The sequence below is a fragment of the Sphaerodactylus townsendi genome, linkage group LG02, assembly GCF_021028975.2.
Source record: "Sphaerodactylus townsendi isolate TG3544 linkage group LG02, MPM_Stown_v2.3, whole genome shotgun sequence".
NCBI lineage: Eukaryota > Metazoa > Chordata > Lepidosauria > Squamata > Sphaerodactylidae > Sphaerodactylus > Sphaerodactylus townsendi.
In genome coordinates, this window is record NC_059426.1 from 171,543,422 (window position 1) to 171,565,976 (window position 22,555).

The window sequence follows — 22,555 nt, forward strand, 5'->3', positions numbered from 1 at the left end:
CCTGCGCAACAGCTCGGAAGTCACAGGGCAGGGGGGCGTGTCCCCTGGCCTGTGCGACGCGCTGGAGGCCGGAGGACACAGTAAGGCGTTTGGGAAAGGGGAGGGGGAATGGCGCCTTCCAGCCGCTGCCATTCGCACGGCAGCAGCTGGAAGCCGCTGTTTCCCAAAAACCTCACTGGGGAAGCGAGGTCGGGAAACAGTAGATTCGCGCCGCTGGGGAGGCACCCCCCCTGCGAACAGCTCCCTGGGGACGGCGTTTTTGCCATCCCCAGGGCACTGTAAAAGGCCCGTGCGGAAAGGGCCAGCACTTTAAAAAAAAAATTCCTGCAACAGGCATACAGAAATGAACACCCACAGCCGTGCCGATTGTCCCACAATCCAATCGGCTGCTGCTGTGTAGCTGCACATGTGCAACACACACAAAAGAAAAAAGAAAAAGAGAGCTCTCAGCAATAGCTGGGCGATAATGAACATGTTGCTATAGATCAGTCATGGGAGAAAACATGCTTGGAGGACCTTTGTACCCTAATGGGAACTCAGAGAAGCTGCCCACAATGTGCTGGGCGACCTGCACAGAATGGTGGACAGGCAGATTCTCTCTGACAGTGGATGGCGCGGAACCTAAAGTGAATGCGTGGGAGGGAAATAAAGAGTCTCCTACCTGTTACGTTTGCACGGGAGCACCTCCAACCTGGGATTGTGCAAAAGGATCGCTGGTTTAGCAATTTTTGAAAATCCCGGGTGGAGGAATATAAAACGGGCCAAACTCATTTTGGGAACAGGACCTGTGTGAAGTCCCTCCATCCAGAGGTGGGATCCAGCAGGTTCTCACAGGTTCCCGAGAGTAGGTTACTCATTATTGGTGTGTGCCGAGAGGGGGTTACCGATTGGTGATTTTGCCACGTGATTTTTGCCTTAGTTACGCCCCTCCACTCAGCAGTAGCGCGCAGAACTTGAAGCAGTCCAGCAGGAGGTGCACTGGCGTGCATGGCAGCCTGCGCCTGCGTGTATTCGCTTCCTCACCAAGCGACCGGGCGCAGTGGCCGCGCCCAAGCCACAGCCCCCCGCTCCAGGAATGCCCTGCCCCCAGAATGCCCGGCCATGCCCCCGTCGTGCCCCGCCCAGCCGCATTGGCGCTACGCCAGTTTGAATCCCCACCACCATGGGAATCTGTTACTAAAATTTTTGGATCCCACCACTGCCCAACAGTTTATATAATGCCCTATACCTGTTATATTTGGCCTGTGCAGAATCCACTGGTATGTCCAGGGCTGATCTATGTGGCTGCTTCTTCCAGGCAAATGTGCTTTTGGAGGGGGAATATTAATGATGGAACGGATGCTTAGATCCTGTACAGTGTTCCAAATGTAGTTTTCTAGGGTAAATAGCCACCCGTTACCCTGCAGAGGAAAATGACCTGGGTGTGGTTGGTCCCTGAAATAGCTCATACCTTGGGTAGGCGTAACCCCCATGCTCAGAATGGGTTGACCCAGAAAGGGGTGAAGACTCAAAGCAGCAGAAGGCTGCAGAGCTCATGTAGTTTGGAGGAGACAAGGCTACCAGACTTGGACCTTGGTTTGTATAAGCCCTTAACACCTTGTTAAGGGGTTTTTTTATGCTTGTAATGGGTGAGAGTTCTCCTGGAAACCTTCATCATGTTGAATCCTGTTCACCAAGCCCTTGGAGTCTTCAGGAGCCAACCCACTTGCAAAGAAGAATTGGACTGGGCAGTATCAGTAGACTGTAAATATAAGGACTTGAAAATGCAACCTGAACAGGACCTTGAAGTGTGATGTGAAATGTTGATGTTTGATGTTATATGTTAAGAAAGTAAACCATTTTGTGTTTTTTTAAAATTTGTTGTTGCAAACTCATTCCAAGTTCTGCCCCACAGAACCCACAGATATAGGCTGTTCTAATAGTTAAGAGTCAGCATGCTGTAGCGGTTTCAGTGCTGGACTAGGATCTATCTGAGCAACCCAAGTTCTAAATCCCAATGTGTCATGGAGACTCCCTGTGTGACCTTCAACTGGGCACACACTCTCCATCAAAGTCACTTCACAGGGGTTTTGTGAGGTTAAGCTCAAGAAGGGGAAAATGTTGTAAACCACTTTGACTCCCAAGCAGGGGAAAAAAGTGGGGTACAAATGAAGTAAAAATTTAAAAAAAGTTAAAAGAGGCAATAAAATTAACATTCGATTGACTATTTTGAAATACAAATTTCTTTTTATATTTAACATCTAATTTTGACAATGTCAGTAAATAATTGTTTCTGCTTCAGTTTTTAAGCTTGAGCAAGCATCTTACTCCAAAAAACATCTGAGACAACAGATACAGAGTAAGTACTGGTGTTCAATATATATCCAGAAGCATATCATATTACAACTCATACGTTTTTCAACACCAACCCTATAAAATAGCCAAAGCCGGATCAGACTGCTAATACTTATGTCATATACAGGACCAGTCGTAGAGTGTATCAGAAGTGATTATTCATAAAAATATATCAATTACATAGTGTTACAGCCAAGAGCCACAATACAGATAATTTCAATGCCATTTTTGCAGGGTGTGGACTGTCCCAGGCACGGGGGAGGGCACTGGCGGGCTCTAACAAACTGTGACAAGCAGAGGCGTATCTAGGGAAAATGTAGCCCTGTTCAAAATCTGAGTTTTACACACACACACACACACACACACACACACACACACACACACACACACACACACACACACACACACACACACACACACACACACACACACACACCCTCCCCCACCACAACCAAACAACTTTTTTTGCACCAGATCTTGAAGTCAGTGTATGGACCCGGGGGGAAGGAGGAGAGGTGTGGGGGGGGGTCTGCCCCCCACGTGACTAAATAGCCTCAGCCCAGGGACATTTGACGCCCCTGGAAACAAGTGTCCCCCTCGCCTCCGCCAGTGCTGCCATCTTTAGGACAAGCCACTTCCAAGACCTGATTCCCTACGGTTTGAATTTGCCCTCATTAACTTCCCCCGCTAGGATCAACACAGTTCCAGACCACTGGTAATTTGGACACACATCTGCCCTCTGTCTTTGGGCCAATGTGGCAAGATTGTCCATTTACCAAGCTGGAAATAATAATTGAAGACTAACAAGGGGAGGGGAGGGAAAGAGGGGTGGCATGCAAGGGAGGGGAGGGAGGGGGAGGGGACCTGGCATCTGGACATGGCCCACCCACCCTAGCAGAGGGAGTGGGAAAGGGAGGGGAGGAGAGGGAAGGGAGGGGAGGGGTGGCATGCAAGGGAGGTGAGGGAGGGAGGGGAACGGGTGAGGGGTGGCATGCAAGGGAGGGGAGGGAGGGGGAGAATACCTAACTTTTTTGAGCCTGCAGGCACATTTGTAATTCTGCCCCAGGGTGGTAGATGCAGGCAACAAAATGGCTGCTGGAGAAGCCAATCACTCAATGGCTGTCGCAGGAGGGGGAGCCAACCACAAAGTGTCAGGAAGTGAGATTACACATAAAACTGATGATATCTTTGTAACGTTTTAGGTAGAAGTTCTGCTTAATACATCTTAATCTGCACAGCCAATCAGATCTCCAGTGGTTAATCAGTAGTTTGGCTGGACAAAATCCCCTCCCGACCCTGCCAAATTTCTAAAAGCTCTTGGCAGGCAGCGAATTGGGGACCTCTAGGCTACAGTTATCTTAAGTTTAATATGATATAGAGTAAAGTATTCTTTTCTTCCAGTATATAATGCTAACCTTGTCGGGAAAAAAGGCAAAATATGTTGGCTGCAGGAAGAGATTAACAAGAATGAGGAAGTGATTGTTAGTCTTCAACACAACAACAGCAGCAAGAACTGTAATGTGTACGTGCTTCGTAAAAACGGAATCTTTAAAATTACGTAAGGCCGTAAGGCCGTTTTTTCCAGTCAAGCAGTAGTTCGACATTAATGGATTTGGCTGCTGGAAAGAGAAGTCATTCTATTAAAGACAGTCGGTAACAATGTTAATACATTCTAAACGTTCAGAGAGCGTTACATAAATGATCAGTAATTTTAAATAATGTGTGTGAAAAGTGCAGTCAAGTTGCGTCTGGCTTATAATGACAATTATGGTGCTGTGATTTTATGATTCCAAGTTTGTTGTTTGCTATGAGTTTGAGTCAGTGCAATAAATGTTTTTGATTTGATTCGAATGACACCAGAGACGTGGCACCAGTGCGTTCTGTGCCCCGCCCCCTGGAATTCCCGTGCCCTGCCCCCGGAACGCTCTTGCCACATGCCCACAAGGGGTGGCATCTGGTGCATCGTGCCCCCCCCGTCCCCTTGGAACTACGCCACTGAATGACACTTAATGTTTAACAGTTATTTAATATAGGTTCAAACTTATTGCCCTAGTTGGAAACCAACGTACGTGATTTTGAACAAACATGAAGAATATTTGCGGAAGGAACTCCAGGACTGCATGAAAACAACAGAAAAAGACAAGTATGAAATGATCACAAATCTTCAACAATAATTTCAGCTCCCATTAAAAACGTGCATTATTTTTCATGAAGTTAGGGCTGCAATACTTTCATGGAGAATTAAGATCCTTCTATGAGGAAACCATTTTGTGTGTTCCCTTCGTTGCTGCTGCACATGCAGAGACATTCTCAGTGGCAGCTGAGAGTTCACATAACATTTTCCCCACACTTTTTGTTCTGTTCCCCAAGCAAACTAATATCAGGTGCCTTGCACTTGGCCAGAACAGAGGCCCTTTCTGCATGGGCTGAAATCAACAATTTCGGCTTGATAAAACACCATTTTAGAGGGGAGCCTTCGCACAGGCGCCGCTGCCGAATCAATGCAGTGGCGCTTTCTCCCCCCCCCCCCCGAAATGGTGTTTTCAAACGGTGTTTTCAACCAATTTTCACTTGGTTCAGGTAGTATTAGAAAACCGCTTGAGCTTTGAATAGGCTGTTAAAATTAATAAAGTGAAACAGCATCAAAAACAGATTTCATTTTATTGGGTTTTTTTAAAGGAACATGTACCAGGATTACATGAATCAGTATGAAGAGGCTTTCAAACAGCACCAGTCAAAATATTTAGGAATGGAAGGTGTCAAGAAGCAACTTGAATTTGAAGAAATACGAAATCGAGTTCTGAGACAGTCCGAACTGATCAAACAGAAAGAATCTGAAATAATGGATCTTCAGGGTAAAAACGTGGGTTTTATAATAAAATACACAGAACCATAAACTGGTAAAAGTTTCTTTCCAGAGTGCCAGTGTAGAGTAGTGGTTACGAGCAGCAGACTCTGATCTCAAGAACCAGGTTTGATTCCTCACTCCTCCACATGAAGCCTGCTGGGTGACCTTGGGCAAGTCACAGTTCTCTTAGAACTCTGTCAGCCCCACCTACCTCACAAAGTGTCTGTTGTAGAGAGGGAAGAGGAAGGTGATGGTAAACTGCTTTGAAACTCCTTAAAGGCAGAGAAAAGCGGGGTGTAAAAACTAATTGTGTGAGGTGGGTGGAAGAAGTGGGGGTGGAAAAAGTAGTTTTCCCTGCAAAGGGAGAGAAAAAGTCACACTTTCAGGGGTTTTGCAAACTGCGAGGATTCTCTGATCTGAACGCTTGGTGACTGCGGAAGTGGGGGAAACGTATGCATAATGAAGGAGACCAAGTGTGTATAAGTGGCCTACATCTTTACAACTTTTTGTCCAAAGTTCTGGAATCCCATGCTATAAAGTCCTGCAGATAAAGAACAAACATATACCATGTGGGTCTGATTCCTCCCAAATATTCTTTCCCACAGAGGAAAGATATCTTAACTATGTTTATCCTAACTAGTCATCTTAACTATGAATCCATAGTTCTACCACCCTAACAAAAATCACACTGGGAAAAAGCATGCAAACAGTCATCATGAGAAAGTCAGTTAACACGTTCTTATCTTAGTTGTGAAATCATAAAATAGTTAATTGATTTCACTTTAACTGTGGTCTGACTACTTCCATTGCCACTTTAGTAAAATCCTCAAGTTAAAACAAAAACACAGCGACAGGGAAACACAAAACAGAACCATTCCTCTCTTTGCTGCTGAACACACGTCGTAACACATTTTAGGGTGGATTTGGTGGTTTACATTTTCCCACCACAACTTTGGTGGTTTACATTTTCCCCCTATCCTCTTATGAACGGCTTTTATTTCAAGTGTGCAAGAAGAGCACAGGAAGATTAATCTATGAACACTTTTGTTTTGTTTTGCAGAACCTGGTCAATTTCAATCGCTTTTGAACTGGGCATCCCAAATGTATCCAGGCAGTTAATTGTGGACCTTTAAAAAGAAAATTCACACCATGTTTTTTTTGTAGAGCTTAACTACAATTATAGGTGCAAAATAGTTAAGATAAAGTACAAAGCTACAGTGTCTTTCAGTTCTCACAGAGCCTGCAGCTAAATGATAGCCCACTGAATTGCCATCAAGGCCGAGTCCGAAGTGAAAACTCTTTCTGCCATTCTGGGTATGTCATAAAAAGCTAATGCAATCAAAATAAGTCATGAAGAAGTTGGAAGCACATGTTTCGTGTTGACTCTGGCTCAGCAAAATAGACTGCTATTACCAGAAAACATTTATTTTTAATTATTTGCAATAATGCTAGAGTGGTAATCAGTGGTGTAGCTAGGAAAGATGGAGCCTGGGGCAAAATCTGAGTTTTGCCCCCCCCCCCATATGGGCAGCGTGCCTCCCCCACCATGACCAAACATCATTTTTTGCACCAGGTCATCTCAAAGTCACCATCACATTATAGAACATGCCCCAACACACAAATTGAACACATCCAAGGCCCCCTAGTTTAAACAACATTGAAAGTGATGCTATTTTTTGAAGGGGGGGGGGAATCCACCCTGAAACAGCATCACTTTTAATGTTGTTTAAACTTGAGAGCCCAGATTCTCCTTTTAAATCCACCTTAAAGGGAGACTCTGGGCTCCCTAGTTTAAACAACATTGAAAGTGATGCTGTTTCAGGGTAGATTCCCCACCCATCCCCCCAAACAGCATAATTTTCAATGTTGGTTATTAGAAGAAACTGTAGTGGCTGTGGTTCTAGTATAATCTAGTTCCTTAACGTTGTCTGGTTGCATCTGTGGCTGGCATCTCGGAGGTGTATCACAGAGAGAAGTCTGTTATACACTGTGTCCAGACTCTCTTATAACAGACTTTTCTCTGTGATACACCTCTGAAGATGCCAGCCACAGATGCAGGCGAAACATTAGGAACAAGATATACCAGACCACAGCCACACAGCCCAGAAAACCCACAACAACCAGTTGAATCTGGTTGTGAAAGCCTTCAACAATACTTTCAATTTTTTTTAAATCTAGGGAGCCCAAATTCTCCCTTTAAATCCACTCCAAAGGGGATGGATTTAAAGAGAGAACCTGGGGAAAAATTGAGGGTGCCTGTCAGGGGAGCAATGTTTAAGCTAACAGTACCAAAATTTTCGGCTATCTTCAGGAGACTCTCCCGATGAAACCACCCAGATTTAGTGAAGTTTGGTTCAGGGGGTCCAAAATTATGGACTTTCAAAAAGGAAGCCCCATCTACCATTAGCTCCCATTGGAAACAATGGGAATGGGGCACCCCTTTTGGGGGCCCATAACATTGGACCCCCTGAACCAACCTTCACCAAACCTGGGTGGTATCAGCAGGATACTATCCTTATGATACCACCTAGGTTTAGTGAAGTTTTATTCAGGGGGTCCAAAGTTATGGAGCCTCAAAATGGTAGCACAGTCTACTATTAGCTCCCATTGGAAACAATGGAGGATGGGGTCATCCCCTTTGGGGGTCCATAACTTTGGATCCCCGGAACCAAACCTCACCAAACTTGGCTGGTATCATCAGGATGATAGCCTGACATTAGCCTGAAATTCTGGTGCCACTAGCCTAAAAGCTGCGCCCCCTGCAGGCCAGAAATGGAAAAAATAGTAAAAAATAGAAAAAGCCACAAACAAACCTGCAATTTTTGCGCCCACTTGTCCCCCGATGTCCCCATGGTAGCTAATTAGATTTTTGATTTATGTTGTGAGTCTTTAGGATAAGCGGAGGGCCGGATCAAAATTGGAATGTATAATATTTATAAAAAGAATATCCGAAGTTCTCTTCATGTTATTCATTATTCATATAATTCCCACCATACAACTGTGACATTTTCAGAAGCTGAGAGGAGATTTGTCTTGTGAAAAAAAAACATGCTGTCATTAATTCAAATTTAAGCTAATATTTTAGCCACTTAACCACCCAGAAACTCCAATCCTTAGCCTATTTAAATCGAGGGACAAGGATTTACAACTTCTGGGGCTCATTTTGCAGTCAGGATGCTTGTGATTTGCTCTTGCTCCCTCCCTCCTGACTAAATTCTGACTAAACAATTTTCACGACGAAAATGCTTAGGAGGCTACTGCAAGTCTGCCTAACGTGAGGTCTAATAGTGGCACACATTTCTCTTTTGCTCATGGCAAACGACTCAGAGAGCATGGCTTCATTCGGGCATGAAATAAAGGCCCTCAGCCTTAAGCCGCATGGTGAGGTAAATCGCTAGTATAACCTGCGTTAAGCTTGAGTATACAGTGGGATATAAATCTAATTAATGAATATTTTCAATGGCTGAAGTCTACATAAACATTTCAGACTTTAGACTGACCTGTGATTCCATTCAGCTTTTGACTTGTTTGTTGTGTTTAGTTTATTGATTCCTTAACATAAGAAAGTGCTTCTTTGAGGCAGAACACAAAGGAATCTCTTCAGCATGTAAACATCCTCAAGGAGCAATCACTTGAACTAGACAACACAGCAGACGACCTGGAAAAGAAATTGAATTCTTTCAGGCAGGTAAAAAGTGTGATTAATTTCACATTGTATTACATGATGCAGTAAAATGTTGTTCCATGCTGGATAAAAAATATACTGTAGAGTGCACATATAAAATTGGACTTATGTAGTTAATACTTCCTCTGTTATTATTAGAATGTACATTATTTTAGGAATGGAAATTGGAATTCTTCATGAAGTACTGAACATACCCTGTTCGCCTTTGAACTTTACAGCACTGTTGTTTCTCATATATTATAGTAGCATTTCTTCCAGTTCTCAATAGCTTTTGAATTTGAATCAGTGTGATTGCTCAGGCCCTTTCCGCACAACGCAGGTAGAGCGGGTTGCAGTCGGGATAAAATAACCCGCTCTCTGGTTTTCGCGTTTGCATGCCTGCGTGCAAGCAACAACTGGAGCCTGTGGAAACAATGCGGGTTGCTGTCTTTTTAAAAAACGTACCTCCCTCCACTGCGTAGCTGTGCGGGCAGGCAGGCATGGACCCCCACGACAATGCTGACGTCTTGCGATGGCACGAGACGTCCCTGTGACCCTATGTGGCTACGCAGCTGCTGAGGCGGGGATCCTGTGACTGGCATCTTCAGAGGACCCCCGAGCATATGTGTAGTATTGTAAGAGTCTAGGCTCTGATGTTGTTTGCACTTTTCACTGGTTGCACTTTATGTATTGCACTTTATATGTGGGCTTTTTTGAATGCGAATCTGGATAAAAAATAGCTGCTGGATGCCAGGCGCGAAAGCTGTTTGTGGAGTTGTTAACGTTGCATCCATTGAGAAATTGAGACATTGTTCCTCTGAAGATGCCAGTCACAGTTGCAGGCGAAACGTCAGGAGAAAATGCTACTGGAACATGGCCATACAGCCCAGAAAACCCACAGCTCCAGTGATTCTGGCCATGAAAGCCTTTGACATTAATCTTTCATGCACCCGTCGTTTAATGAAGCCTGCAGGGTAAACCGAAGTGCTTATTAAATAACCATTGGTGAATTATTTTGGGATTGTTTAACATCATTTTTTCTTTTAGCAACTTGAAAGGGTTACAGAAGATCAAAGCCATTGTGAAGAGGGAGAAGAAAAAAGTGAGAAAAATTATGAAAAGAGGAAGGAATCTGATAACAGGTATCATTTTAAAATCGAGTTTACCACACATGGATAAATGTGGTGATAAATTCTAGAACACAATATAAAGCCTTAGGACATATTTGCAGTGTAAATATATATCAGCCTTATGTCTATTTAACTGCCAAGACTTTCCCAAAAAATCTTGAACGCTGCCATTTGCTGCCAGTGTTGAAAATTCTCTGTTAGAGATCTCTAACATACACACAACTAGATTTTCTGGGAGAGAGAAAATCACTGTTGAATTGGTTTAGATCTGCAGTGTACACCTGCCCACCATCTCAATGGGAATAAGCCTTTCACTGCTTCCGTGTAGTACATCACATTAATGTATAACGTCTCAGCTTCCACTATATTACTGGCTGATAATGCGCAATGTGGTTTGCTGCATGGTGGGGGCGAATGTCCATCACAGCAAGATTTCTTGTATAGACATATTTCTTCAAGCCCCGCTTAAACTTTTCATTCTCTCCACGGCAAGCAAGACCACTTCTAGCACGATTTTAATTTTGCTTCACTGCCTATCTATCTATCTATCTATCTATCTATCTATCTATCTATCTATCTATCTATCTATCTATCTATCTATCTATCTATCTATCTATCTATCTATCTATCTATCTATCTATCTATCTATCTATCTATCTATCTATCAAGAGATAGAGACATAGAGAGATAGATTTAATAGCTTAATTTAATAATAATTGTGTACTCTCAAGTCCTAACCAGCTCATAGTGACTCCAGGATCATGGGGTTTTCAAGGCAAAGCATAAGCAGAAGTGATTTGTCTTTGTCTTGCCCAGCATAGCAACCTTAGTCTTCCTTGGTGTCCAAGTAGTAACCAGGAGCAAAACTGCTTAGTTTCCAAGGGCTGATCAGATATGGCTATTCAGGTTATATCTTGCTTAGGAAGATATGGTACACCTGCTCTTCTTGCCTTTTCCCTGCGTAAGCCCAATTTCTGCCATTTCCATCTCTTGGCCCCTTCCGCACATGCAAAATAATGCATTTTCAAACCACTTTCAAACCACTTTGCAAGTGGATTATGCTATTCCGCACAGCTTCAAAGAGCACCGAAAGCAGTTTGAAAGTGCATTATTCTGCATGTGCGGAATGAGCCACAGTTTCTGTTTGTAAATCTCCTTGTTTGTTCTGTGCTGGTTTTCATTTAAGTTTTTTCCCCCTTCCAGCTTGTTCGAAGCAGGTGGTCAGGTGCCCGTGTTAAATGAAGAACATCAGAAATATAAACTATTACATTTCACTAGCGTCTCTCAGAAATTTGTTCGAAGCTTACCAACTCTGAAGCCATTATTTCAGCAGGCAGAGACAGGTGCAGTTTATGTCTGTAATGGAAATATTTTGAGACTTTGGTTTTGTCTTTGATACATTAAGAAAACACAGATCTTTACCATATTATAACAAGCAGTCTCTATCACAGCTGAGGGCAGGTCCACACTTCATGCAGCAAACATCACTGCTACAAGGACACCCAGGTTTCTTGAAGCGAGTGTGTAAAGTAACACCTGTGTACAGATTATTTATTTAAACAGGGCCGCAAACAATTAATGATAGTGAAACTAAACTTTAAACAGTAGATAGATAGATAGATAGATAGATAGATAGATAGATAGATAGATAGATAGATAGATAGATAGATAGATAGATAGATAGATAGATAGATAGATGGTATTGCATACATTAGACAGACAGATAGATGATGCATGGATAGACAGATGACGGGATTTGACGGATTGACGGACGGATGATGGATGGATGGATGGATGGATGGAGGATGGATGGATGGATGGATGGATGGATGGATGGATGGATGGATGGATGGATGGATAGACGGATAGATAGACAGATAGACAGATAGATAGACAGATAGACAGATAGACAGACAGACAGACAGACAGATAGATAGATGGATGGATGGATGGATGGATGGATGGATGGATGGATGGATGGATGGATGGATGGATGGATGGATGGATGGATGGATGGATGGATGGATGGATGGATGGATGGATGGATGGATGGATGGATGGATGGATGGATGGATGGATGGATGGATGGATGATAGGCTTCAATTAAAAGTAGCACATACTGAAGGCTGGTAGGACCTGGCTTCATGCAAGTATATGAATGTTTAAAGACCCAAGTGTATTGTCCTGTACAGTACAAGTCTAGTAATCATGTTTGCCACATGCCTTAGTTAATTGGGGAAGGCGGTCTGAGTGACTATGCACAGTTGGTCTGAGAGATTTGGCCAGGATTCTTAGTTTAAAGGATTTCTTTTACGTATATTCATGTCATCTGTATTCTGTTCGTTTGAAGCAGAAAAACCTATAGCTTTAAAATAAACAAGAGTTAGTCTGGAAGGCCAAGATATTCCTACATATTGAAACACGGATGAGTGAATTATTTTGCTTGCAGCTAATGAAAAGCTCTTACAAAAAAAAATAAAAGCCATATCCTTGATGCATATGCTATCACAAGGATCCCCTATCTTGTTCAGGCTGTGGGCACTTTTAGAGTTCTGAGAAGATGGAATGAGTACCATGGCAACATGGCTGCCAGGAAAACTGGGGCCTATCAGAAAAAAATCAGGGAAGCTGGGGCCAATCAGAAAATGTTTGTCAGGAGGTACTGTGGCCACCCACAGAAGCTGGGGAGCTGTAAGCTGTACATTCTCTTACTATGAAATCAGTTGTTTTCTGGGTTCTCTTACTCCACTAAGGTGGAGAAAAGTCATCATTGGCTTTTTGGTTAGGGGAAGAAATACTTTGGAGAAGAAGCAGATGTGCACGATAATACCCATGGGTGCCATGTAGGAGATAATTCAGCAGTAATACAGAAAACAAATTATTTCTTTGCACTAATAAAAAGAAAAACAGGAGGTCTGGTTCCATCTTTTCCTCATTCTATCTTTCTTTTCGTCTTTTTAAAAATAACATATATTGTTAGAACTTGTTAGATGTTGTATCTCCGAGGGAACGGGTAGCGGTGGTGATGGTTTTATAAGCGAATAGATGTGGGACTCATATATATTGATGCACGATGTATTGAAAAATTAATTTGAACATCTTAAGAGGAAGAAAAACAATCAGGAGTTTTGAAGCTGATTTCACTGGAATCTGGACTATAGCTACATCATGCTCGGTTGAAGAGGTTTCAGATGTTGCACTGTTAAAAAAAATTGTCCAGTTTAGTAAAATATCACATACGATACAAATGAAAACTTAATGATTCCATCTGTTACCCCCATCATGGTCTTGCCAGATGCAGTTCTGTTGGGCTGTTGATCGCTGGTAAAAAATCTGAAAGTATGTTAGCAGTTTTCTTCAAATTTTAAAATGTCAAAACTAGAAAACCTCTTTAAAATATCAGTACTTAATATCTGGGGACACCTTTATGCCAAATGATTCTGAGCTCAATTTGTATACCAATAACATGGTACCCTAATAGTAATATTTATAGCAGTGAGGGAGGGATAAAAATATCTGAAAATTCCATCTACAGTGAATGAATTAAAACACCTGGTGAGCAGAAAAATCTGAATGTGGTTTTTGAAAGTACAGCAGGAGTTGTAGAAAAGGACAGGTGCCACTCTGAGAGGCATCTCACATTCAGATATTGTGAATGATTGGCACCAGAAGGCTAAACATCTCAGAGTCTTATTTTCTCTGTATCCCAGTTTTTCCCAGTAAGATGTTGATTTGTGTTGAAGTTTGGTGTCTATAAGCAGGTATTCCACATGGCTGTTTGTACGCATTTGATGTAACCTGTATTTTGCTCTGTTTGAAAATGCTTTTGAATTACAGCATACTGTGTGGGTACTGACCTGATGTTAAATAATCTAGGTGTGCAGGAGAAAGAAGATTCTGCAAAACATCCAGCAGTGACCAGTATGTATTTCAGTCCTGTTGAAAATGAAACACAGGTATGAATTCGGTGATTGTTAGATGATTTTCAGAGCACTTAGAACATGATTATTCAATCACTGCTTTCAGAACTTCTTTGATAGACGCCATTTTGTTTTCCCCTTTAATTGTATTCCACCCATAAAAGGATATAGTCCATATAGTAAATTTCACAACATCACTCAGATTTAGCCCAAATCAGAAGTAAATAATATACTTATGGTAGATATATATAAATAATATTCTTATTTATATAATAAGTATAATATACTATTTAGATATATCTTCTGTAAGTAAACAATATACTTATTTAGACATTTAGACTTTCGGGGAAGGTGACTAATAAATTGAAAGAAAGAAAGAAAGAAAGAAAGAAAGAAAGAAAGAAAGAAAGAAAGAAAGAAAGAAAGAAAGAAAGAAAGAAAGAAAGATAGATAGATAGATAGATAGATAGATAGATAGATAGATAGATAGATAGATAGATAGATAGATAGAATGAATGAATGAATGAATGAATGAATGAATGAATGAATGAATGAATGAATGAATGAAAAAATATCTTCTGTTCTTATATTTAACAGTAACACAGGTGCCCAACTTTTAAACAAGTTTGTGTTCAATAACCACATAAACACATTTCTTCACTCCCATAATTTTCCTAATGTTTTCCTTCAGTCTGTCCTCTTTTTAAAAAGGACAGCAAGAAAAAGGCAAACTAGAGGGATTCTGGAAAAAAAACTGTGACCTATAAATAGAGGTCAAGAGAGCTGTATTTGTACAGCCTAAGGAAAAGTTAACATGTCTGAAGTTATCGTTCTGTATTTTCCTCCATTTGAAATATGTCCTTTGTTTTAGAAATGCAATGATGCTGTAGGAACATACCGTGCAAAACCTGCCCTGGTTACCTCTATAACAAGCTTGCAAAAAGAAACACCATTCAGGTAACGTTTCAAACAAATCCTATTTTCACCTAGGTCTCTTACATGCTGACAGTGTGGCTGAAACAAACTAATTTATTGTGTTCATTCCATTAGGTTGACGGCTTATCAGAGGCAAACAAGTAGCAAGCAATGGTTGGGGACAGAGGCTGCAGAAACAGGCAAACGTTAGAATGAAAAAATGCTACTTTAAAAAGGAACAATTGTCTAATAAGTATACAGGGATTTCCTATCCACTCATTATATATTTAATTACTTTTCACTTAGCTGAGGGAAAGAAAACAGATCTTCCGGACATTTGCTTGTTATATAAGCTGCAAATCACATAGTTTAGAGTTCTTGATTCTAACATAATGAAAATGCCTGATCATGTGGTTTATTGTGCTTAAAAAATTGGTTGTCGCCGGGATGTGTCGTAACATTAGTATTGGCATAATGTAGAATCTGTACCATTGTTCTGATTTGGCAGTCAAGTATGCTTGTCAGGTCAATTTGTCCATGTAAAGTGTACTCAGTGGTGGGATCCAAAAATTTTAGTAACAGGTTCCCATGGTGGTGGGATTCAAACTATGGTGTAGCGCCAATGGGGCTTGGTGGGGCATTCCGGGGACGGGACATTCCTGGGCGGGGTTGTGGCAAGGACGCAGCCGCTGCGCCGGTCCTTGGGCGGGAAACGAATGCACGCAGGCGCAGGCTGCCACGCACATCGGTGCACCTCCTGCTAGACTGCTTCAAGTTCTGCGTGCTACTGCTGAGAGGAGGGGCGTAACTAAGGCAAAAATCACGTGGCAAAATCACCAATTGGTAACCCCCTCTCAGCACACACAAATAATTAGTAACCTACTCTCGGGAACCTGTGAGAACCTGCTGGATCCCACCTCTGAGTGTACTGGTTCAGTGAGAAATAGCCAGCCACCCACCCCTTGGGACAACATTGGTGTAGCGGTTAAGGGCAGACGGATTCTAATCTGGAGAATCAGGTTTGATTCCCCCTCCTCCCCCTGAGTGGTTGAGGCGTTTCTGATGTACTAGATGTGTTTCCGCACTCCAACATTCCTTCTGGGTGACCTTGGGCCAGTCACAGTTCTTCGGAACTCTCTCAGCCCCACCTACCTCACAAGGGGTCTGTTGTGCGGAGAGGAAGGGAAAGGAGCTTGTAAGCCACCTTGAGTCTCCTTACAGGAGAGAGGGGTGGAGTATAAATCTAAAACTCTTGTTCTATAGCCATGTCACTTCATACCACGCCATGTGCTGTCTTTTCAGTGGGAGAGTAGGTTGACAAAAGGAAGTGTTTAATAAGTATACAGGAAACCTTACTGACTTTAGAGAAATACGCCATTGTACCTTAAACATTTATATTAGTATGAACACTAGTATTAGGAGATGATTTTCAGCTATTAACGTGACAAGACATATATATTATGAATGCAAACAATTTTCTAGCAGCAGAAAAAGAGATGGACATCACAGAAAAAGAAGTGAACAAACTGAAGAACAATCCATATGTGTCACAAGTGAGTTTAACCTTAAATTTTATTTATCTAATTATTTTCATTGTATTAAGGCCCATTAGAAGATTTTGCAGCTCTAAGTTGTTCTGTAATGTTGTGTTGATCAATGACAAACATTTGAATGTCTTAAATTATCTTACATGAAGGATGCCCTTCAACCAAGCAACCTGCATGCTGGCTGAGATTTCCTTCACAAGGGATTCATATCTGATAGTTTTTCTAAAAAGGAAAGATTGTGATCATTTCATTTATATTCTGCTTTTTTCCCCCAAGGCACTCAAGATTTGCCTTTTCCTAGGCCGGTTCAGTTTCAGTCCCAGGCCTGCTTGGATTCAGCAAGGTTATAATGGGGCTTTCCCCACTCACCTTCTGCTGTGCGCCGCTCTCGCGCCCCCTCAGCACGCGTCATTCCTGGCGCGCTCTCGGGGTTCCCCACGAGACCAAAAATGTCAGGGGTAAGCCTAGTTATCTACTCAGCATGTGAAGCCATAAAGTAAAGATCAAGGAAAGAATGTCCCATTGCAGCAGTGGTAACATATAGCAGGCTGGTTACATACATCTTGTTGCAATGACGTTGAGGTACGAATGCACCTCAATCAACCAGATACAATCACTGGCAATGTATCCTGTAGCAACTACATTGAGTTAGGAATGTATCTCAATCAACTAGGTGCAGTCCCTGACAATCACCCGGCAAGGGTTTACTCATAGTGTCTTATTAAAGCTTAGAGTGGTCTCTGGCGCTCTGTGCACCAAAACTGTGGGTTCCTCCCTCCAGAGAGGATTCTCATTTGCATTGTCCTGCCTGTGGGAGGAAGGAGCAGAGAAACATCCGCCACGGTGTCCTTCATCGGAACAAACGTTCATCTTTTGACCCACATTCCTTTCTTCATTGTCATCTTCTGGATGACGGCTATATAAAATTTATTCTACCAGAAAAGCCCCCAAATGTAAACAGTTGGTGTTATTATGGTTGTAAATGCCATTTAAAGGCCTTATATTTAACATTTCCCTTTAACAGGACGGAGGGACAGAACGTAGTGTTAAATCGGCTGGACGTAATTCTGCTTCAGAAGAGTGCACTGAAAACTTCCCAAGAAGCCCTGAGAGTGGTGTGAAGACACCGAGGTCTAGTGGAACTCCATTTGAAGTGTAAGGACTTTTAGTTGTATTATTCACGAACTTTGTCATTCACCAAGGTTGTTAGCATCAAAAGTTCTTCTGAATCCAAGTAAAGCACAGATCTTGGGTATGTTTTGAGAGGACCACACTTTACTGTGTTCAGTTCTGGTCGTCACATCTCAAAAAGGATATCGAGGAGATAGAAAAAGTGCAGAGAAGGGCAACGAGGATGATTGAGGGACTGGAGCACCTTCCTTATGAGAAGGACCATTCACTTCTGCACACTGGCATCTTTGCTCTCTCCACCAGCATAAGTGCCCCTTACGCCAACGGGGTGGGCAAATGCACCACTGCAGGCCTCCGCCGCCTCCAGCAGCCATTCCCCCCCCCCCATCTGGATTGGGCCCTACAGTGAAGTCTTAAGTGTTCAAATAATTTCTTCTCTTTTTTGCTTCCCTTTTTCATCATAACAGACTTCCGGCAGAAAACGACGGAGTGATTTCAAAGTCTCCCGCTTTTTCCTTTCTGAGTAGCTTTAATGCCAAGTCACCAGGATTTAATTTCTTTGATTCTTCTGTATTTGGAACTGAACAGTCACCAGACCAGGTAACATTAAATTGTCAGCATGAGATTAAAAAAAAAAGAGCAGTATAACTAGGCAGGTTTTGTTGTGAAGATTAGATTTTTTTTCCTACAGAAGCCGCTTGTCTTTTCCATGGGTGCTGAAGTCAATTTCATTGCAAAACGACTTTCACCTCACATATAAAAAATGACAAAACAATTACAGGAATGTTAATGGAAACTCCGCCAAATATATTGCAATACCCACCAATTTCTACACGCTGTCCATTGCATATGGAAATTGGAGAACCGGGTTTGATTCCCCACTCCTTCACCTGAGTGGCAGAGGCTTATCTGGTGTTTCCACACTCCTACATGCCAGCTGGGTGACCTTGGGCTACTCACAGTTCTTTGGAGCTCTCTCAGCCCCACCTGCCTCACAAGGTGTCTGTTGTGGGGAGAGGAAGGCAAAGAAACTTGTAGGCCACCTTGAGTCTCCTTACAGGAGAGAAAGGGGGGATATGAATCCAAACTCCTCCTCCTCCTCCTCCTCCTCCTCCTCCTCCTCCTCCTCCTCTCCTCCTCCTTCTTCTTCTTCTTCTTTTTCTTTTTCTTCTTCTTCTTCTTCTTCTTCTTCTTCTTCTTCTTCTTCTTCTTCTTCTTCTTCTTCTTCTTCTTCTTCTTCTTCTTCTTCTTCTTCTTCTTCTTCTTCTTCGCATGGCTGTGACATCACTCTGACGACATTCCACCCATTTCCCCAACTCTGCATATTGTCTCTTTTCTCAAGAAGGTGAAAAAATGAATTCATCAAGACATTGGAATTGGATAGCTTTAGTCAACTGAGCAATATAATGATTCTATGGTGCTTTGGGCAGACCAGAGGTGAAGCTACCTTTTACTGGCTCAGACCATTGGTCCATCAAGGACAATATGGTCTACTCAGGCAGTGGCTTACCAGGGTGTCTTTGGCAAAAGTCTTTGGCAAAATTGTCCATGCCTCCTTGAAAGCAGATGCTGCAGGTCAGTTCAAAGACGAAATGTAGAATCATGTCCTGGACATGAACACTATAGTCTATTTAAGGGCCCACTTGCCACATTTTATAAAAACATGCACCAAATAAAGAAGTATAAATTAATTCTTTAGGCAACTATAGCTATAGTGCTCTGTTTCAACTTCTGGATCGTTTATTTAATTACTGCTATTGGTAGTTCTGTGAAAGATTAAGCATGCATCTAGTCAAGGCTGGTGAAAAAGTGGAAACAGCAAATTCTGACATACTCTTCTTTAAATTTCTTGTTTCACCTCCCTAGCAGATCCTCTCTGAAAAATTGTCATTTTTAACTTGAAGTATTGTTGTGCTTGGGTAAATAAAAACATGGCACTTTTAAATCATCAGTGCTATACTGTATTGCTTAGTTTCCTGATTAATTCATTGTTTAATAATAATCATGCGGTAATAAATGCTCTATTAAAATGTGTCATTATTATGTTTCAGGCAGGGAAAAACTATTCTGCTGGACATCTAAATCCTGTTTCCCCACACGAACCTATTGGTAAACTTTCACAGTGAAATTGATTTCTGTATTGATAATAACAGTTATATTGACTGTCTCCCTATAGCACAGGTGTCAAACTCACGGCCCTCGAGATGCTATGGACTACAGTTCCCATCATCCCCTGCCAGCATAACACTGGCAGGGGGTGATGGGAACTGTAGTCCATAACATCTGGAGGGCCACAAGTTTGACACCTATGCCCAATTCCCATCAGCCCCAGCCAGCATGGCCAATTGTAGGGGCTGATGGGAATTGTAGTCCATAACATCTGGAGTGCCAAAGGTTCGCCGCCACTGCCCTATAGCCTCACTCCTTTGAGATGATATTTAAAGTGGCACCTATACCCACTACATCCTGGAGATTTTAGGCTTAGCAGGTGTGGTCAAACCACCAGGTTCCCCAACATGGTGCCCACGGGCAACAAGATACCTGCCAACAGCTTTTCTGGTGCTGCCAATTGTTTTTAGGAAGTGGCAGCCATTTTGTGGCTCAAAAAGTTTGGAATCACCCCTGGGCTGGAAGGACGGTGGAGGCTGACTAACGTTGGCTCCACCCCCTGGACCCATTCTATCCGTCCACGTGTCCTGTCTCTATTTCATTCTCCCCTTATTCCCACAGCTGAGCATTTGAAGGCACAGGCTTTTTGTGCACATTTGCATACATTACCTTTGGGTCAGATTCTCAATTGTGCATGTGATTTTCCCTCTTCAGAAATCACTGCACCACAGACCAGAGAAGCCCTGTGGTTTCTGAGAGCAGGCAAAGTGAAGCATACCAACGTGCATTCTGCTTTGTTGGGCCTTTCCTCTCCATCCTGCCTTCCTCCACCCATGCAGGAGTTGTTCTGCCCACTCCCCACCCTGCATTTCCAGGGGATTGGTGGGGCTTCTTTTTAAAAAAACATTGAGTCTTTTGATCTATCGCTCCTGCAATAGATCATTAAAACAGGCTTTTTAAACAAAAACAAAATGAGGCAGAAAACAACTTCACGACCTGAAAACAGAGGTCAGGCAAAATGGTGGCTAGGCTCAGGGAAAGCAGCAGGGAATCTCCTCATGTGTAAATGATGAAACATGGAGGCCCTTTCCACACAGCAAATAATGTCTGGGTTGCAGCCAGGCTATACGAACCCGGCAAAGCCCCGGGCCCTTCACGTAGCTCAAGGGCCAAGGCTTGAGCCTTCACATGGAGGCGCAGGTTTCTTTTTAAAACATACCTTCCAACGGTCTGCAGCTCCACAGGCAAGCACCCAGGATCCTCCCCAAGCCTTGCTGAAGGGAGAAGTCCCTGCGTGGCTCCGCAGTTGGGAGCCGGGAGGGGACAAAAGACCGCACCTTGCAGTGCCGCGACTGCGAGGCACGTTAAAACAAAAGACTTGCGAAAATTGCAGTTCTTGAATAACCTGGGTTTGGGGGAGAAACACGGAGGGGATCCACGTTAGGATCGGAATCCGTGTGAAGTTCCCCCAAACCTGGGTTTTTTACAGGTGTTATCACGGTTTAATTGGCCCGTGCAGAAAGGGCCGGAGAAGGCTTCACTGCAAAGCACAGAGCTATGCCGCAAACTCTATTTGCACAGAAAACCACAGGTTTTCATAAACATTTGTCATTTAATATAAGAGAACCAACCTAAGCCCAGTGTTCTAATTTTGGTCTGTCAAGTAAGAATGAGTATTATTTAGCTCTTTGTGTCCTTTTTATAAAACCATAAATATTGTTCTGATACCTCCTCCCCTAAATATAATCATATGGGTTGACTGTATTTCCATAAAACTAAATTTTAATTCAAGGTATCATTTCTTTCTAGGAGATTTATTTGGAAAAATGGAAAGCGAGGATTCGTTCGCCTTTTCCTTTCCATCATGTTCTTCTGTTCAAGATGGGAAAGATGATTTCAGTTTCCCCTTTGCGTTTGGATGTCAGCCTGGTTCCCAGAAAGGATTTCAGTCTTCTTCACAAAGCAGAAAGACGTTTTCACTTTTTTAATGGTTTGCAATACCCATAGCAAACATTTTATCTTCCTGCCTAGAAAAAATAGAGCGGGGAAAAAGGGACCTAAATATTTTCATCCATGTGATGAAATTTTTGAATCCAATATTATCAATTCTAAATTGGTCCAGTTAAAACAGTTCAAAGTGCTTGGTTTATTAGAAGTTTTCACTAGATTTTACTTCACGAAACGCATGTTAATATAACCTTCAAAGGCTCCATTTGAACATTTTCTTTCCAAAACTTCCAGTGTTATTGATTAACAAAACAGTCAGTTCATATAGCAATACCTAAAATGTGTTTTTTAAACTGTGGGCAGTTTGCCAAAATATTATCTGTTATAACAAAAGGATTTTTTGTTATTGTGGTGTGTTCTTTTCAGAGATTTAAAAAAAATTATTTGTATCATATTTTCACCACCACTAAATAAAGTTATTTCGACACCATATAAACATTTCTTTATGGACTAAAAAAAGAGAGCTTGCATAAACATTTGTCCTACTGATTCTTCTTCCAGGAACAAAATTCTCATATGTTTTTAAAACAACATAATTGGATAATATATATTTTTGAATAACAAAAACTCTGATAATGGAATAGGATTAGCAGGTCAGTACAGGAATGACATAAGCAGTGGCAGAGGCGGAGGGAATAGTGTCTGGGGCAAAATGCCCCCCCCCCCCAGTGGGCCCCTTCCCCTTGCCCCGTTGTAGCTACGCAACTGGACATAAGTCCACAAATTTCACCAATATGCACTTAAATCCGAGCTGTGGTTCTGAAATTCTCAAGCTGTGATTGTTGGTGGTTCCCTTCCTCTCCCATTCTAGAAGAAGAAGAGGAGGAGTTTGGATTTATATCTCCCCCCTTTCTCTCCTATAAGGAGACCCAAAGGGGCTTAAAATCTCCTTTCCCTTCCCCCCCCAACAAACACCCTGTGAAGTGGGTGGGGCTGAGAGAGCTCCAAAG

The 22,555-nt window shown here is 42.4% G+C and overlaps 1 protein-coding gene across 1 annotated transcript in view; it reads left to right on the forward strand.

The window, feature by feature from the left end:
• Positions 1-22,025, forward strand: part of LG02H14orf39 (linkage group 02 C14orf39 homolog) — a 42,044-nt gene extending 20,019 nt beyond the window's left edge. The window contains exons 3-20 of the mRNA XM_048484660.1: positions 2,282-2,338; positions 3,736-3,856; positions 4,388-4,477; positions 5,014-5,189; positions 6,243-6,285; positions 8,750-8,870; positions 9,894-9,988; positions 11,180-11,319; positions 13,853-13,932; positions 14,768-14,853; positions 14,947-15,017; positions 16,294-16,364; positions 16,635-16,736; positions 16,775-16,816; positions 17,383-17,513; positions 17,957-18,089; positions 19,541-19,598; positions 21,408-22,025. Coding sequence (XP_048340617.1) covers positions 2,282-2,338; positions 3,736-3,856; positions 4,388-4,477; positions 5,014-5,189; positions 6,243-6,285; positions 8,750-8,870; positions 9,894-9,988; positions 11,180-11,319; positions 13,853-13,932; positions 14,768-14,853; positions 14,947-15,017; positions 16,294-16,364; positions 16,635-16,736; positions 16,775-16,816; positions 17,383-17,513; positions 17,957-18,089; positions 19,541-19,598; positions 21,408-21,586 — 1,796 coding nt within the window. The 3' untranslated portion in view covers positions 21,587-22,025. The remainder of the gene's footprint in view (positions 1-2,281; positions 2,339-3,735; positions 3,857-4,387; positions 4,478-5,013; positions 5,190-6,242; positions 6,286-8,749; positions 8,871-9,893; positions 9,989-11,179; positions 11,320-13,852; positions 13,933-14,767; positions 14,854-14,946; positions 15,018-16,293; positions 16,365-16,634; positions 16,737-16,774; positions 16,817-17,382; positions 17,514-17,956; positions 18,090-19,540; positions 19,599-21,407) is intronic.
• Positions 22,026-22,555: the final 530 nt, after the last annotated feature.